Source organism: Natator depressus, chromosome 5 (assembly GCF_965152275.1).
Source record: "Natator depressus isolate rNatDep1 chromosome 5, rNatDep2.hap1, whole genome shotgun sequence".
Lineage (NCBI taxonomy): Eukaryota > Metazoa > Chordata > Testudines > Cheloniidae > Natator > Natator depressus.
Window position 1 is genome coordinate 100,623,968 of NC_134238.1, and position 18,370 is coordinate 100,642,337.

The window sequence follows — 18,370 nt, forward strand, 5'->3', positions numbered from 1 at the left end:
GGCGTGAAGCGGTTTCCATTATATACAGGGTTTACAGCTTGGTTCAATGGCTCTCAGCATCCCCACTATAAAAATTGTTCCAGTGCCCCATTACAGGTTAATGTAGAACTATCATTGCCTGAGAAAATATTGCTCAGAAAAGGAGTGTCTTTTGGCTCCCCTTTTTTTATTCTACCTATTTTGCTTGTTTTTTCATATTTTAAGCAGACAGCCTTATATATTTGAGTAAGTCAGACATAAAGGGGAAAAAAAGGCAACCTGCTAGGGGATACAGAGATTATCAGGATGGCCAAGGTCCAGAGGCGTAACAGTGATCCAGATTCGTCCCTGACGGTGAAATTGACCTATGGTGCACAAATTAGGCACTGCATCACTTATATCATTTGTACTAGGAATGCATTGTGGGGGAAGAGGTTTGGCTGTGGGATGATGTAGCTGGGAAGTGCCTCTTTGCAAAATCTGGGGGCTACAGAAGGGGTCTCTTTACCCAATGCCAGCACAGACTAGCAAGGAGGGCAATGGTTGGAATAAGCCAGGGAGTGGCCACATAATCCTTGTTGATGCTACTCTTATGGCCCCAACACATAAGGATTGTGGAAGGGTTGTGGCTACTATTTCAGCCCACATGAATAGCAGACACAAGGTAGGCTGCAATGCAGCCCCTGTGTCTTGATCTCAGGGTTGGAAGGGTGGATTTCACCTCTCCTGCCCTTCACCTGCATAGAGCCTAGATACTTGGAGTTTATACAAGGTTTTAGTCAAAGTGAATTGCCTCAAATCCTAGTGACAGTGGGCCAAATTCAGAAGTGATGTGAATGGCAGTATAAGTAAGAAATCGTCTTTCACTCACTGAGGCTATGTACACCTGCTTTACTGATCTGTAAGGAAGTCTGAATTGGGGTAATTTATTCAACAAGGAACTGGAAGATCATGTAGAAAGATGTGAGTCAGTAGCTCCTACCCCACTTTAACTTAAACATTCCTACCCCACGCAACCCAGGGGAATTATACATGTATAGAAACAGTGTAAGTGAGAGGGGAACAGGGCCCCAAACCTCTGTAGACTCAACATTTCCCTTCCAGATATTCTGTGTCACACCAGTCCACCTTTGCTACCTCTGTTCTTCATGGTCATCTGCAGTATTTATCTAACCATTCTAGTCTTCCTGCAGATCTGAAGGAAGTTGCCTTTTCTGATTATACAATTATCAGCCATATTGAAAAATGCTATTGATCCCTGAGCCACTACATTTCAGTGTTGTTTATCTTCTTCCTGTTTGTTCTCAGGCTCCGTTATAACAGTGTTCATATCTCAGAGCATTAGTTTCACAAAGAACACAATCTCAACAACCTGGAGATTTAAAAAAACCCACTTAATTCAGATTTACCAACGTCAGGCTAAGCTTGTTTACTCCTCAATAAAAATCAAGGTAGAAGCTTAGAGGAGACAAGGACACTATGTACACAACTAGACTAAATAAAAAAATGGAAAACATTTTTAATGAAAAACTTTGAAGTCATATTTATTCTGAAGATTTTGAAAAGGAACAGTTTTTCATGTTTGTGACATTTTTATCGTAGATTTTCATTGTAAATATTTGATTTTGAAAATTTTCATTTTCAAAGTTTTTAATTTTTCATTTCCCGCCATGTTTTTCAGTTTTCTTGTTCTTCCTCCCTTTGTTACAATGTGCCACTGAAAAAACAGTAAACCAAGAAAGACTAAATTTTTCATTTCCCAGGTTTGTTAAAAATATTGAAAAAATTTAAAAGCTAAAATTTTAAGATGGAAATGCCTACTTTTGGAAAAGGCCATTCTTTCAATGACAAAAAATTTCATCTGAAAAATTTCCAACCAATGCTAGCCCGAGCTACCATTCAAACAACTAAAATGCATCTTTGAGAGAGTCAGGACAGGAAACCCCGCATTGAGTCCAGCCAAAACTTTCTCCTTCCGTTTTTTTTAAACGCCAGAAAACAGGCTGAACGACTGCTCTTCTCCCTCCCCACCTCATTTACTTCCACAATTTGACAGAGCCAATCAGAGAAACTCAGAAAGCCTCTTGATGGACTTCATAGAAACAACAGCGTCTGAAGGGTTTTTTTCCCTGGGCTGTTTGGTTTATGAGCTCACCGAGAGCAGCTGTGCAAAGCCCCCAGTTTTCACGTTGCCAATTTTGGTACCAAAAAGGGAGAATTTTCAGGAAAAACTGAACCATGTTTGTAGCAAACTTGGCGAATGTTTGTATATTCAGTCCTTCCCCAGACGCAACTCCTGTGACAAATAAGATGTTCTACCTCCCTAGCATCCTAATAGTGACATTTGGGAGACCCCTGACTCTTTGGTGAAATAGAAAGTCAGGTGTTTTGCAACATCCATCAGGCTAATATACAAATCCAATAAACTAACTCCAACTAACTTCTAAAAACATTTGAACAATTTTTTGAAGTGTCATTCAGATGCTGACTGTATGGAGTCAGTGGAGAAGCAATAAACAGCCTTAAAATGGAGAAAGAAGAGATAGTAGACACATAGTACAATTGTTGGGAAAGAGGGCTATGATAGATACAAGAATGTACAAATAAATAAATAAATAAACAGATAAATAAATAGCTGCCCAACGGTATCACTGTTTCATTGAAGTTCACATTCCGCACTAGTGACACTGTTAGGGTGACCAGATGTCCCGATTTTATAGGGACAGTCCCAATTTTTGGGTCTTTTTCTCACCTAGGCACCTATTACCCCCCACCTCCTGTCCCGAATTTTGACACTTGCTATCTGGTCAGCCTAGACACTAGGGTGACCAGATGTCCCGATTTTATAGGGACAGTCCCAATTTTTGGGTCTTTTTCTTATACAGGCTCCTATAAGCCCCCACCCCCTGTCCCAATTTTTCACACTTGCTGTCTTGTCACCCTACTAGACACTGTTGTTCTAATCTTTAGCTGCTCAGCTGAATGACATTGTATATAACAGTGGAGTACCCAGAGCAGCAAAGGTGGCAGTCTTTCAAACCTGCATTTACTAATGTTACAGAACCAGTAAACATGGTAAATTACCTGGCAGAATTAATCCAGGTTTGGTTTCTTTAAGAGCAATTTGAACAAGCTAAAATGATGCAGAAACAGCTCCATAAGAGAGAGTCCTGTTTAGTATCAGTGCAATGAAGTGGTCAATTTCTCAAAGACTGCCTTATAATAAATCTGAACTAGAACGTCTAATGTTCAAAATAGTACAGTTTGCAAATAAGGAACTATTAAAAGACATGGTATCTATATAAATAGCTAAGGACTAGATGTTTGATCAAGATAAATAAGACAGTATTAGATCTAACTTGGCTCTCACTTTTCACTTCAGAGCTCTCACATGTGGATTTATGAACCCCAAGAGAGGTTCTAAATTCATCTTAGGTGGTCTTGTTTACTTTAACTATTTAAATGACTACCAGGGCTGTTTTACTGATATCACAACATAGGCAAACTTAACCTAACTTTATTTGTTTCTCTGCTAACAACCTCTCAATATTTCTTGCAGAAATATGTTACATCACTGTCTTAGCTAAATAAAAGTGTCATGAATAACATTTGTCCATCGGTATAATTATTAATACATTGGAAATTGTAATTAAAAGTACAGCCACTGCAGGAAATGAAGTTTATATCTTGGAATTATAAGGCTGATATTGTCAACTAGGCTATCTTGTCCCTGCTTAATATTTATGGAAATTTAGAGGTACTATTTTGGCCACTGGAGGGCTCCAATAGGTTTTCCTTAATGTAACAGAAATATATTTAAAAAGACTAAAAAAAACAATACAAAAGCTTTGAAGTTGAAAGTGGATTTCTTGGTTCATGCCATGATCTACGCACACACACACACACACAAATTGAAGAAGCCCAGACTCCATTTATTGCATGGGTTGCTTTTTCAAAAAAAAGTGGGAACAAAAAAAAGGAACAAGAATTATCATACATTTTACAAATACACTTTCCTTAAGCAGGGCTCCTGGTGAAATAGCGTATCATATCTCAGAGTATGTCTATATGGAAAGGATAAAGTCCTTATGTTTGTACAGGACTGTAGTTCAGTTTCCCCAACAAATTTGTCATATAAAGAAATAATGATAATATTCATTTTCTAACTTGGCTTTGAGTCAATGGTGGGTTAACAGCATGAGCTGTGGATTTTGTTACTGATTTAGTTTTGTCATTTCCCATAAGTAACTTCAGCACAGGAGTCTAATAAAGAAAAGAGCTATAGAATGATCATGCTCAAGCACAACATCATCAAACAAACAGATGTAAGAAATTTCTGTGCAGAACCTTCCTTTGAAAATGTTAAGCTTACTGACTGCAAAAAAACAATCACCCCCCTTACTCATGTTGAGTAGTACCTTACTTCTTTAGTAATCTCACTGGCTTCAGGGAACTAACAGAGGAATAAAGAACTACTCAATATGAGCAAAGGTATCAGCTACTGGCCCTTAATCATAAATTTCAGACAGGATTTTCCCAGAATAAGGACCACAGGATTTGGTCCTTAGACATCAGAGGGATTTACCTCTAACTAATATAGATGAATGGATATAAAAATTATCAGATGCAACAGTTCATACTTTTCAGATTGCAGTGTAATAGAACAATGTCATAATCATAATCTATAATGTCATAGAAATGGTTGCCAGATTTCAAGAAATGTAAGGTAAAAACAAATATTATGAGCATTATCTGCGGCAAATATCCTGCACTTTCTATCCTCCTACTTTTCTACCTCCCATTTTGTCAATATTTGCATGAATCCTCATCTCACCCACTATGTATTTGTCAGAAGAAATGAAATAACAATTACAGTAATTGTTTCTTCCTTCTACCTAGGGTTGCCAACTTTCTACTTGCACAAAATCCAACACCCTTGCTCCTCCCCTTCCCCAACCCTCCTCTGAGGCCCTGCCCCTGCCTCGCCCCTTCTCCAAGGCCCTGCCCCTACTCACTCCATCCCCCCTCTCTCTGTCGCTTGCTCTTCCCACCCTCACTCACTCACTCACTCACTCATTTTCACTGAACTGGCTCAGGGAGGTGTGGGAGGGGGTGAAGGCTCCAGCTGGGGGTGCAGACTCTGGGGTGGGGCCAGGAATGAGGGGTTTGGAGTATGGGAGGGGCTGAGGCAGGAGGTTGGGGTGTGGGAGGGGGTATGGGCACAGGGCTGGGAGTGTGGGTTCCAGGGTGGGCCAGAAATGAGGGGTTCAGGATGCAGGAGGGGGCTCTGGGCTGGGTCAGGGGGTTGATGTGCAGGGAAGGAGGGGGAGGGCTCTCTCTGGAGGTGTGGGCTTGGGGTGCAGGAGGAGGCTCCAGGCTGGGACCGAGGGATTCGGAAAGCAGGAGGGGAATCAGGTCTGGAGCAGGGGGTTGGGGCATGGGGGCGTGCAGACTCCAGCTGGGGGTGCAGGCTCTGGGGTGGGGTTGGGGATGAGGAGTTTGGGGTGTAGGAGCATGCTCTGGCTGGGACCGAGGGGTTCAGCGGGTGGGAGGGGGATCAGGGCTGGGGCAGGGGGTTGGGGAATAGAAGGGGGTCAGGAGTGCAGGATCCGGGTAGTGCTTACCTCAAGCAGCTCCCGGAAGCAGCAGCATGTCCTCCTCTGGCTCCTATGTGGAGGCGCGGCCAGGGGGCTCTGCAGCGTGCTGTCCCATCCACAGATGCTGCCCCTTCAGCTCCCATTGTCCATGGCATAGGAGCTGGAGGGGGAACATGCCGCTGCTCTGGGAGCTGCATGGAGCCATGGCAGGCAGGGAGCCTACCATAGCCCCACTACGCCGCTGACTGTACTTTTAACGACCCGGTCAGCAGTGGTGACCGGAGCCACCAGGGTCCCTTTTCAATCAGGCATTCCGGTCAAAAACTGGACACCTGGCAACCCTACTTCTATCCCCAAATGCAGAATTTTCCCTGCAAAACTCACACAGTCCTGAGGTCGAAACTGGGCAATATTCAGCCCTAGGCCAGTCACAGTCTTTCTTTACATAAAAATCTGTTACTTCATGACACTGCAGGGCTAGAAACTGGAGCTTCATTCCTTTGGGATGGAGGGATTCCCAACTTCCCAACAGAAAGCACAACACTTGCTTCTGGCCCTAGAATGGCCCGAAGTATTGGATATTGAAGCTGGGACACATATATGTATAGAAAGCAGATTTTATGTCATTTTTGGAGCTTTCACCTTTAAAAGGCCAGAATCTCATCATTTGTGTAGGTGCACTGAAGTCAAGATGCCACAGGATTGTTATATAATCATGAATGGGAGACTAAATGATCCATGTGACTCTGTATTAATATGTTATCCATACTACAAAATGATTAGCAAAAACATTAAATGTGAAACATTTAGTTGCTTTAGCATATACATTTCTGAAGAAACAGTTCAGATACAGAATGTGTATGGGGACAGAGGAAGGGTAAAAGTAAGGGAGGAGAGAAAAGAAAAGAGAAAAGCAGAGTCTATTAAAGAGACAGAAACAAAGATAGAATGATACTGGGACCAATTTTACTATAGCATATGCACCACAACCTCCCATTACAGTTTTGGTTGCATACCTTAAAAAAAAAAATCACACCTAGTGAAAGTGGGAGATAGAATGAGAAGGGACATGGAAAGCGAGAACAGGAGAAAAGGAATAAAAATGGAATGGGGGAAAGGAAAAAGCAAGAAAACATAGATTGGAGAATTACTTTTTTGTTCATTCATTTAGAATTAAATTATTTTTTGTTAATCCATTTAGAACTATTCACATTGCTGAATTAGATCAGGCCCAAGATCCACCTAGTCCTATGCTGTCTGCAACAGTGGCTTGGACCAGATACTTCAAAGGAATGTGCGAGAAACCCCAAGGGACCAGTTATGGAATAACCAAGGTTCTTTCTAATCTCATTACTATGACATTGACTTCTGTCCTGAAGCATGAGGATTTATATCCCTTACAAATCTGGGGATTTTTAAAAATCTTAATGAATGTATTGTGGATACATCATCCATATAAATATCCAGTACTTTTTTGAAACCTGCTAAGCTCTTGACCTCTATGGTATCTTGTGGCAATGAGTTCCGTAAGGTAATTGCACATTGTGTAAAAAAGTGTTTTAAAATTTGTTGTCTTTCAGATTCACTACACTGCATTTCGCTGGCATAAAAGGAAGTGTTTAAAGGAGGGGATAACTCAGAAGTGGGGATATCTTACAGCTGATTATAGGTCAGAGGTATTATAAGCCAGTATTCAATCCTCTCCCAATCTGAGTACTATCTGTACTTCCATATTACTGACTTCCATAGGCCATGCTTAGGGATAGTTGCACTAACCCGTTTTTAGGGAGATGGACTCCAACCATGGAGGCTGCATTTTTAATTTGTTTAAATTAAACAATGGGTTATTTTTTATCTCCAATTAAAACATGTAGAAAGAAAATACTTTGTGTTGTTATTGTCTACAGTTTTCTATGCATGACTGAAAGTCATTAGAGACCTTTTAAACAGAAAATTATCTGGATGGCCTTTTAGACTTCTTTGATCAGATATTTGACATTTCTGGCTTTGCATTCACTCTCTGTTCTGATTCCCCTTCCCCTCCCCTATCCTTTCTGATGTCATGTGGGGAATTTCTTAGAAATTTCACACGGTGAAAAACTAGAAATTGCTAAACTTTTGGGTTTTATTTTCAATACTGTATTTAAAAATAAATTACAAACTCTTGCTCACATTAGTTGAACTGCATACATTATACATAGTTTTGCCACTGACTTCAATGGGTCAGGAATTCGTTCCCTTAATAGGAAAGACTTCCATTTACATCAATAGGGGTTTTGCCTGCAAAAGAACTGCAGAATTAGGCACTTTGCCTTGCACAACAGAGCACAAAACCACATCAGTGAAAAGTTAGTACATGATAGATAGATAGATAGATAGATAGATAGATAGATAATCCATTTTGATTCTCACTGCAACATCTCTCTGGTCTACGTTACACAGCAGAGGGAGGGGCAAGGAGCTTTGAGGATGGATTATGAAAAGTTGTGTGGAAGAATCAGTGTAACTTCAGACTGACATGGTGAGTACAGTACTTTATTCCAGGGCATCTCCATTGCCACAGATACATTTCCCCTGCTATTTAAAATCTGTGTAACATGAAGAGCATATTTTAGTGTGCAATCTTGGAGAGCTAGCAACTTAAGACACCAAAATAATGTCATTTAGTGTGCAGGGGGAGGTTAAAACGAGGATTACAGGCAGTCAGGCAGGATATATTAAATGAATCCATGACTAACAGGGTGTGACAGCAAAGGGTTTCATTCTTTTCAACAGAACAGTTCCCTAGGGCTGGAACTATTACTCCACTGTGCCTTTATCACCTTGGAATTTTTATGGTTATTTTTGATGAATTCACATTTTTTGTAAAGGCTTTTTTGACATTAAGCCAATTTTCATTTTTAATTAAAGTCGTAAATAATCTTAATACTGCCTTAAAAGGTTTATTGTTTCTTACTTTTTATTATTATTATTATTACTGCCAGGAAATATTTCAAATACCAAAGCATGATGCAAGTTAGCAATTATAAGTTCTCAAAGGTCCAGTAACTATGCTGTACCTTGTAAATATTATACACTGCAACCTCAGTGCATGTTTTTAAACATTTGGCTTGATTGATGCCACATTTCTTCCTTTGTTTTTTTGCTGGGTTGACTTATTTCCACTTCCACATATTAACCCATCTCAGATAAATAAATCCTTACCAAATGGACTGGATGAAAAACTAAACAACTTTAAGTTAAATTCTAAAAAAAAAATGACTATGTGAGGAGTTAAAAGAGCCAGCTTTAAACTGTTATAACAGAAGAATGGAAAATGAACAAAAACATATGGGAAATGCCATCCTAAGAATGGAACCCTCCATGCTCCTGCAATTTGACACAACCATGTACAGAGCATACCATATTATTTTACATTCAATTATGTAATGTTACCTAAGAGTTTAATGCCCTCTGTTCAGATACATTATCCAAGTTTTATTTGATGTGTCATATGTAAATTTGACAGAACATTCAGGCATGACCACCGCTTGCCTCACAAGCTGACACAAGGGAGTAAGTGGGGGGTATATAACACCCCTTTGCTGCTCTCCATGGGCTATGTGTCCTATGGTTCACAGTGCAGCCAGGAAACCAGTTTGCACAGGACCACCACCAGCCCTCCTCCACACATGGGCAAGAAGAGAGCAGGTAGGCGTGGGTCAAGGTGCCAGCCAGCACAGTAATGACCACTAGGAGATTACTTTTCCCCTGACACAAGGGAGATTCAGGAAGGAAACTATAATTCCCAAGAATTAAAATTCGTTCCCTGGTCTCTGGGAGCAGCACAGCTACATGCTCAGGGCAAACAGTTAAATCACAATCTAGCCCTACATTTTGCAGTTTGTAAGACTATACTTTAGTGTTTCAGACACTGTCTAAACAAAAATTGTTACCATTCAAATCAAGGGCAATCCATGCTGTCACCCAAGTTAAATATAGCCCCTTCTGTAGGGGTTATGACTCTAGGGTTTTAACTCTCCCTACACTATTCTAAGACCATGTCTACACTTACTGGGGATCGAAGCTGCTGCAATTGATGCAGCGGGGGCAGATTACAGGGTCTAGTAAACACCCACTAATTTGACCACAGAGCACTCTCTGGTTGACTCCAGTACTCCACCGGAAAAAGAGGAGTAAGGTAAGTCGACGGGAGAGAGTCTCCTGTCGACACAGTGCAGTGTAGACACCGCCGTAAATTGTCCTAAGCTATGTTAAAAGAAAAGGAATACTTGTGGCACCTTAGAGACTAACCAATTTATTTGAGCATGAGCTTTCGTGAGCTACAGCTCACTTCATCGGATGCAATGAAGTGAGCTGTAGCTCACGAAAGCTCATGCTCAAATAAATTGGTTAGTCTCTAAGGTGCCACAAGTACTTCTTTTCTTTTTGTGAATACAGACTAACACGGCTATTACTCTGAAACCTAAGCTATGTTGACTCCAACTATGTTATTCGTGTAGCTGGAGTAGCATAACTTACCCCAGTAGTGCAGATAAGGCCATCTCCATCATCATTTTTTTAAATGAAAGCATTGCACTTATCCTCATTGGTCTAAAACAGTATATCATGGATTATAGTAAAAATGGGCTTGAGATGTAGGGAAAAAATCAGATCATGTCCTCAGATAACATTTTTTCCCATGGGACTGAGAAACCTGGGACTCAGCATTGTGAAATAGCTTGATGTCTGAAAATGGCTGGGATGTATGAAAATATAATTTATATTTCTATACAGGTCAGTTTGAACAACCATCCATCAATCCTCAACATACATCTATCTATCTCAGGTTGGCAGCGTAAACTGGATGTTGCATCACAATATACTTGTGTGGTGAAAGAATTTTACAAATAAAATCTTCCTTCTCAAAATTATTCTTCCGTATGCTGAATTACATATATTCGTTATGATTAATCATTATACCAATAGATGATAATCTTTGCTGGACTTCTAGTAAAACAGTCAGCCTTATTGAATCAAAACTGAAAATATCATCTATACACACACTGGATTTACCATTTGTTCATGGATGGTTTCTTTAATCAAGCAGTCCTAGACCACGGCTTTACAGTTTCACAAGTGCTGGTACTTAAGATGTCTCAATACTTCTAGCGTTACAACATTAATATAATTCCTATGCAGAACAAACCTCTTGGACAGTTACCTTTTTCCTGGCCTGTTGGTCTTTGGAAGAATGTGCCTTTACATGCTTTCTCAGAGAGCTTGGGTCTGTGTACCGTTTAGTACATCCTGGAATCTGACATGCATAAGGTTTCTAAAACAAAAACAAATCAAAAAAGCACAAAGAAAAATCGGTTAAACCACATATTATTTTGCCCAGGGAAAATCCATCTGAAGTCTTGCTACTGATTGGCTATACCGAGAAGTACCACAGGTAGAATGCCCAGTAACTTTATGGCATGGTAAAGAGGAAAGGAAGGCTTGCAAGCAAGAGAAAGTAAAAGAATCTTTTCTGATGTTTAAATGCCTATTTTTAATTTTACCAGGCCATATTTCCTTTTACCTCATCATTGTTTTTATCATTATGAATGAGTATCTCCAGCAGTACTTACAATTACGTCACCCTCACAGCAGTCTTTGACTTAGTCAGAAATTACATTCTTTAGTAAGTCAGGTAAAGAAACTGCAGTAAAGTCCTGGACAGACTGCTTAAGAGTTATAGAGGAAACCTGCTTCAGAAAGACAGAATAAGAGAACAGGTTAGTCTACTACATGACAAAGAGAGGAAACAACAACAAAGCAACCTTTAAACACTACAATTCTAAAACACTGAAGGCAATAAAAAGGAATATGCAAAGAATATGTATTTTTATGTAAAGGACAAGACAATTTTTTTCATCTCTTAATTGCCAATCACAAATATACAATATTGCTAACATATACAGTCCTGAAATGACCATGTACGGTTTTTTTAGGTTCACTGAAAGTCATATCTACTTGGTCTAACTTGCCTGCTCTCTGACACCCCTTGAGGTATTTCCAGAATTGTAGTTGCACTACCATATGGAATGTCAATAATATGTAAATATTAGAACTGGTGCAACTATTTGTTGCAAACAGTTATTTGATAAATTTAACTCTTTACTTTGTTCACAGAATATATGCAAACACATCACATTTTTTATGAAATTGTGAACTGTCTGTACTGAATATTCTGTTCATTATTTGAAATTTGCTATTTAAGTTATGCGACTGGTCAGCTAAGTCACATGCTATTATTTCTTTTTCCTGATGGTATGTCTTTTGTAAACTCTGTCTGCTTCTGCTTAAAACTAAATTTTATTTTGTTGTAAAACAAATTTTGTTTATTAAATAAATCTTGGCTAAAAACCCATAATTCACAAACAATATTTTGGTTGCTGTTAGGATATAGATATTCAGGCCTGTCTGTAAAGGCCTATACTCTAAGAATTTAGGTGTATTCTTATCACTTGGCTAGTTATAGAGGTATAAAAGAAAGAATCAAAATCACTGTCTGCTGGTGTAAGAGCCTTCTCTTATTGTGACAGTCTGAGGCCCTGTTCTTAGGCTAAGGCCTTTGGCTAAGCAGCAGAGGCAGCCATAAGCTGGGAAGCGAACGGTCACATCCTCACATTCCAAACTAGTCACATTGAAAGAAGGTGCTATTGGGCTCTTAGGAATACAATCCTGTCCTGATAGTGCCTATCGCCTCCAGAGAAAGGGAAGTGCCTAGAAAATGTAAAAGGAAACTTAGTTTGATAGCATCCTGTCTGGCAAGAACTCACTTATCAATAGCTGGGATGTGAAATCCTCACTTCTGTATTGTTTTGTCATTATAGTTCCCACTTTGCTATTGTTTATTGGCATGGTCTCTGTCTGGTTCTGTGATTGTTTCTGTCTGCTGTATAATTAATTTTGCTGGGTGTAAACTAATTAAGGTGGTGGGATATAATTAGTTAGCTAATCATGTTACAGAATGTTAGGATTGGTTAGTTAAATTTCAGTAGAATGATTGGTTAAGGTATAGCTAAGAATATTACTATATAAATTAGGGGCAAACAGGAAGTAAGTTGGGATTCGAAAATAAGGAAAAAGGAACTTGTATTTAAGCTTGCTGGAAGTTCACCCCAATAAATATCGAATTGTTTGCACCTTCGGACTTCGGGTATTGTTGCTCTCTGTTCATGCGAGAAGGACCAGTGAAGTGGGAGAGTGAAGGAATAAGCTCTCTAACGGTTGCATAACATTTTATTTTATTTTATTTCTTGCTAATGGAGTTTTGCCCTTAACTTCCTGATAGGTACTCTCAATCTTAACTCTATCTTAGTAAAACTTTTATCTAGTGATAACTATATATTATTATTGATGTTTGTGATTATTGGAGTCTTGAGGATTGTAGAAGAGGGGGGACATTTACTCCCTCAACCACGGGCAGGTTGTGCGGCTGCAGCTTAGCTCCTTGTAACTACCTATCTGGCTTATGTATGCATATTTATCACTTTAAGGTGACACATTTATTCTGTTTATTATCTTGAAGCACTATATTCTAGATATTTTTTTTTTCTAAGCAGCATTTTAACTGGCTTTCAGAAATTACAGGCTCTTTGCAGTGAAAAAAAATCCATTTCTGCTGAGAAGAATGGTTCCCTCCCACAGAAAGCATTTCAGAGTGAAGGCCACTTGAAAACGGATCTCTCCAGCCATTCTCCCTCCTGCAACTATTGCACTGATGCAGGAAGACCTAAAAATGTCCGTTCACTAAACGAGAAACTACGTAGTTTTGTAAAATTGAATCTAGCTGAATGTTCTGCTTTCTGGTAACGTTCTCAGCAGTCTTTCATTGCACATTCATTATATGTTGTGACATGGAATAATTTCTTATCTACAGAACCTGCAATACCACATAATGAATCCCTATGTGTCTTAAAATAGAGCAGAACTTCATAGTAAATAGTAACCATTAAGGGCCAGATTCAAAACCCAATGGAGCCAATGGAAAGATTCCTGTTGACTTTACTAGGCTTTGAATCAGGCCCTAAGTCAATTGCTTATAACATATCATTTTCTAAAAAGTAGCATGCCACATTTGCATTGATCACTAATCTACAAGTAATAACAGTTAAGAGCCCAAATAAGGCTCACCTTTCCCAAGTGAATAGTCAGGCTGAAGTTAATGAAGTAGTGTGACTAAAATAGACAGGTCTTTGCCCTTAATGTATTCTGTATTTTGGGATATATTCTTGTGGAAGATACATTTTGATTTTCCAGAATCTTGCTCCTATCTGAATGGGTTTTCTTATGCACTATGGTATCTCTGGAGGCAAAGGCTAATACGTTCATCATCAGACCATTCTGTTATGGCCAAGGCATTTATGTCTTAATTCCAACTTCAAATTGTACTGACTGGAGATAGCCCTGATCCGAAACGTCACACCTGGAAATCTCCAAACTTCAGAATCAAACCTGGATCTAAATTCCACAGTGGTCCATTATCATGTTTCCAAACACTCCAGAATTTTGTGATATTCAAAATCTGAATCCAAATCTGAATTTTGTAATCTTGACCCTTCTCCACTACTTACCTTTATATACCTCAGTCAGTAACCAGAGCTTCCTCAGAACATATAGGCCAGCAGACTGTTTCTGTCACAGTCAGTCCCAGTGTTATTAAATGCAAAGGAAATGGAGAAAACTGAACACAACTTGGTAACTGTCCTAACTGAGACTGACTGTGTCAGGAATGGACAAATTTAATGACCCTCCAAGCCACATACGACAGTCTTCAGAAGTTTGAGACCCAGAGCACACCTGCCGGGAGCCAGGGCTTGGGACTTCAGCCCCACTGCTGCTGAAGTCCCAAGCACTGGCAGATGCGCCCCGCAGGGCTGAAGCCCCAAGACCCTCCTTCCCGCTGGATAGAAACTCCTACCTCTGCAAGGCAGAGGTCCTGAGTCCCCCTTCCACCCCCAGCTGGGGGGGGCTTGCAAGCTGCACTTTAATGGTAAAAGAGCCACATGTGGTTCGCAAGCAGGGCCGGCTCCAGGCACCAGCTTTCCAAGCAGGTGCTTGGGGCAGCATTCAGAATGGGGCGGCAGTCCATGTCCCTCGGCGGCAGCTCCGCCGCTCTTCCGGGCATGGCGGCAATTCGGTGGCGACTGCTTGGGGTGGCAAAATTGGTAGAGCCGCCCCTGCTGGCAAGCCAGAGTTTGTCCACCCCTGGACTATGTCATCTCTGCCACAGCTCAAACTCTATTAACTGACATCTCTTCCTATCCTCCCATCTCCAATTATATACAGTATTTGATGCAATCAGCTAAGAGAAAAAGGATTTAACAGGTTAACAAGAAATCAAATTTGAGATCTTTTATTTCTTACAGTGTCCAAGTGTGTCCTCTGATGCTTGGCTCGATCGCTGGAGTTACTGAATGCTTTCTGACAACCTGGATGCTGACAAAGGTAGGGCTTTTCTCCTGTGTGGCTCCGTAAATGAATCTTGAGATTTTCTAGTCTGGAAAAGGCCTTCTTGCAGCCCTCAAACTGTACAAAAGAAAAGATTTTTTTTCTTTAAAGAAACCCACATTTGAATGTCTTCATCTTTTAAAATCCAAGTGTAATTTTTACTTTGTAATTTAAAAATATTCTGTTACTAAATTAAGCATTTGTCTCAAAATGTACTGAGAGGGATTTTCCAAAGCACTCAGCACTGACCTACCTTCCTCCACTGAAGTCAATGGAATTTTTTCCATAGACTTCAATGGGAACAGAATAAGGCCAACACTAACCACTTGTGAAAATCCTGTCCCACTCTTTTGTTTTTTCTCATAGAGATGGGTCTGAACCAAACTTCCAAGCTGAACACCCTCACATTTTGAGAGAGTTCATGTCTGTACTTCATAGCTCTGGCCATTTCATTTCTGCTTACATTAGTGACTACGATGTGTCTTTACCTCTATTTAGACATTATAGCTCTGGGAAACGGAGCTGGAATTTATCTCACAACCCTGGGTTTAGCAGGCCAATGCTCAAACCACTGAGCTATCCCTCCCCCATGGCATAGCAGTGTGCACGAAAGAGGTGTAATTTCTAATGCACACCAGCATGTTTTGCACTAACTGGACCACGTAGACCCTGTTGATGTGAACTAAAAGTTTCCTAGTGCTCATTAACATAGTACTGTTTGTTAGTAGGCCAGTTAGTACACAACATAGTGATGTGCTTTAGAAAATCACATCCTTCTAACACCCATTGCTATGCCTACAAGCCCTTAGGTACTTATATTACCCTTATGACTACTGTATCTGAGCAACTCAGAATCTTTTAAGGTATCTATTTTCATATCACAGTGTGAGGTCAGAAACCACAATTATTCCCATTTTGCAGCTGGGGAACTGAGGCACAGACAGTGTAAGTGATTAACATAAGAACAGCCGTACTGGGTCAGACCAAAGGAAGCATAGTAGGGAGTGAACCTCAGTTGCCCTCGTTCTAGGTTAGCACCCGTTTAACCACTGGACCATCTTTCCTCACAGGTTTTTTCCAGCTTGCATATCCATCAGGAGAATTGAATAACAAAAAAAACCCTCTCCAAAACAAAACAAAAAACCCCGTACAAACTACACCCCGCGAAACCCTAACCTCCACTGCCTTGCTAGTGTTTTTGTATTAAAAAAACAAAAACTAAGCTATAATGACTGTGCAAATATTTGCTTGATTAGAGATCATTGATCCTCAGTGGCATTAAAATAACCTTTAAGATATTATTTTACCTTTCTATTACAGGTTTTTGTATAAGGTATAAAAAATAAAGAGTTCATCATTAGACTCCATCAAAACAGGATTTAATCTATACGGGTAACCAATAATGGAATACTGTTCCTTTCCCTAATCAGCTACTTAATCTACTCAAAACAGAAGTGCACCTCCCAAGTGCTAACACAAGTTCTTTCCTGATCAGGCTTCCACAGCATCTCTAATGTTAGGGAAACTAAAAACAAGGATTTCTGTGACATCAAGCATTTTTTATACATATATTTGATTTCAATTAGACTCCATCAGTCAAGAGCAATTAATGCAATTAATCATAGCTGCTGTGTGTTTCATTGCACAGTTTTAGAACCTGTCTCCTGAATGACATGCTAGTTTGCTGTTCTTGTACATTTGCAAAGATAAAAATGTACTAGCATAAATGTCAAGCATTTATAATATTGCAGATATAATTAGCTATTTCCAGAGTTCCTTTTATAATTCATTTCATCTAGTCTACAAGCAATAACTAGATTAGGGGCAACTTTTAACTTACTCTAGAGTACCATAAATAACATTTGTTATATTTTATTTACTGTATGAATGCTTGCAAAAGTAGAGATAGATGAAACATCAAAATGACTGACCATAATTTGCATTGGGTTGTAATTAATTAGAACTAATGTGAGAAAAAGAGAAAAATAGGAATTTTTCTTTTAATTCTTGGAATAATGAGTAAAGGATCAGGTAAAATCCACAGAATGAAGACACATAGGGAAAGGATGGAGAAAGGAAACAAAGAACTAGAATGAGGTGAATCTCTGGGCCTTGCTTCACAATTTTTTTTTGAACTGTAGAAAAGAAAAAACTGACTACACATTGCCCAGGCAAACTTAGGAGATGGGACAAGATATATAACTCTGATTTTTAAATGCTACAGTATAAGAAGAGGCATACTCATTAGGGATGAGTGAGCCAACCCAAACCTTCACCTTAAACTCAATCACAATGCGATTTTTTTTCAGAGTCAGAGAAATTCAGAAATCTTTCCAAACCATGCCTTTGCTTCCTTGATTTACAGAACCAGAGATGCTAGTGATGAAATACTGAAATGAGAGGCTTTATTCAATGGTATTTGTGGCCCAGTTCAAACACAAAGTCGGAAGTCTTTGAAGTCTCAGAAAAACAAGTTTTTGCAACACTTCTAACCCAACTCTGACAACCCAATGGTTCCGAACATTTTTTGTGTGGGGGGGAGCAGCAGGTTATCTAGATTTTGGGGTTCTTATCCAAACCAAACCTCCAAAGCTTTTGAGGCTCTCCAGTCACAAACCATCATCCAGAAATTCAACTGTGCTTGTAGAGGGAGGGGAGAGAAGCAAAAATATTGATTGTTCTATGTCAATGAAATCTTGAGGGCAAAAGTCAAAACAGAAGTCAAAAATGTAAAACATAATCTTCTTCTATAGCACTTCATTACTCTGAAATATTTTAAGATAGACTCATGAGAAATCAGACAATCATGTACCATGGAATTTCCCTTACATTTATTCCATCCACTGTAACAAAATTTTGAAAGAAAAACGAATGAGAAAGGAAAACATAAGGATGACAGGATTGGTATGAAAGAATAGCCAGTATTTTGAAAAAAAAAAAATCACTCGAGAACAGGTAGGTGGTAGCAACAGCGAAAATCACTGACAGTAGAAATTATATTATTTTGGCAGGTTGCTAGTGGTTCCAAGAGGAAAGTTTAGAATAGAACAAATTTCCATTCAAATGACATGGATTAAACTGTATATAGCTGTAATATAAATTCCATTTTCTCAAGTATCTTTCAATCTTATACGGTGAAATTCACCCCACTACAGAGATTCCAAAGAAGACCCTCTGTACTGCGTCAGCCCTGTGTTAATGACTTAGGCCTTGATCCTGTAGATAATTACGCAAAGTTAAGTATGTGTGCAAGCGTCTATAGGATTGGGGAATTAACACAGAGTTTATTTCAGATTATGTGGTTAATTGAGAAA

The 18,370-nt window shown here is 39.5% G+C and overlaps 1 protein-coding gene across 1 annotated transcript in view; it reads right to left on the reverse strand.

Annotated features, from left to right (window-relative positions):
* The window catches only part of GLIS3 (GLIS family zinc finger 3), a 259,122-nt gene that overhangs the window by 72,925 nt on the left and 167,827 nt on the right, over positions 1–18,370 (reverse strand). The window contains exons 5-6 of the mRNA XM_074954088.1: positions 14,973–15,134; positions 10,780–10,890 (exon numbers count right to left, since the gene is read on the reverse strand). Of these exons, the coding sequence (XP_074810189.1) occupies positions 10,780–10,890; positions 14,973–15,134 (273 nt within the window). The remainder of the gene's footprint in view (positions 1–10,779; positions 10,891–14,972; positions 15,135–18,370) is intronic.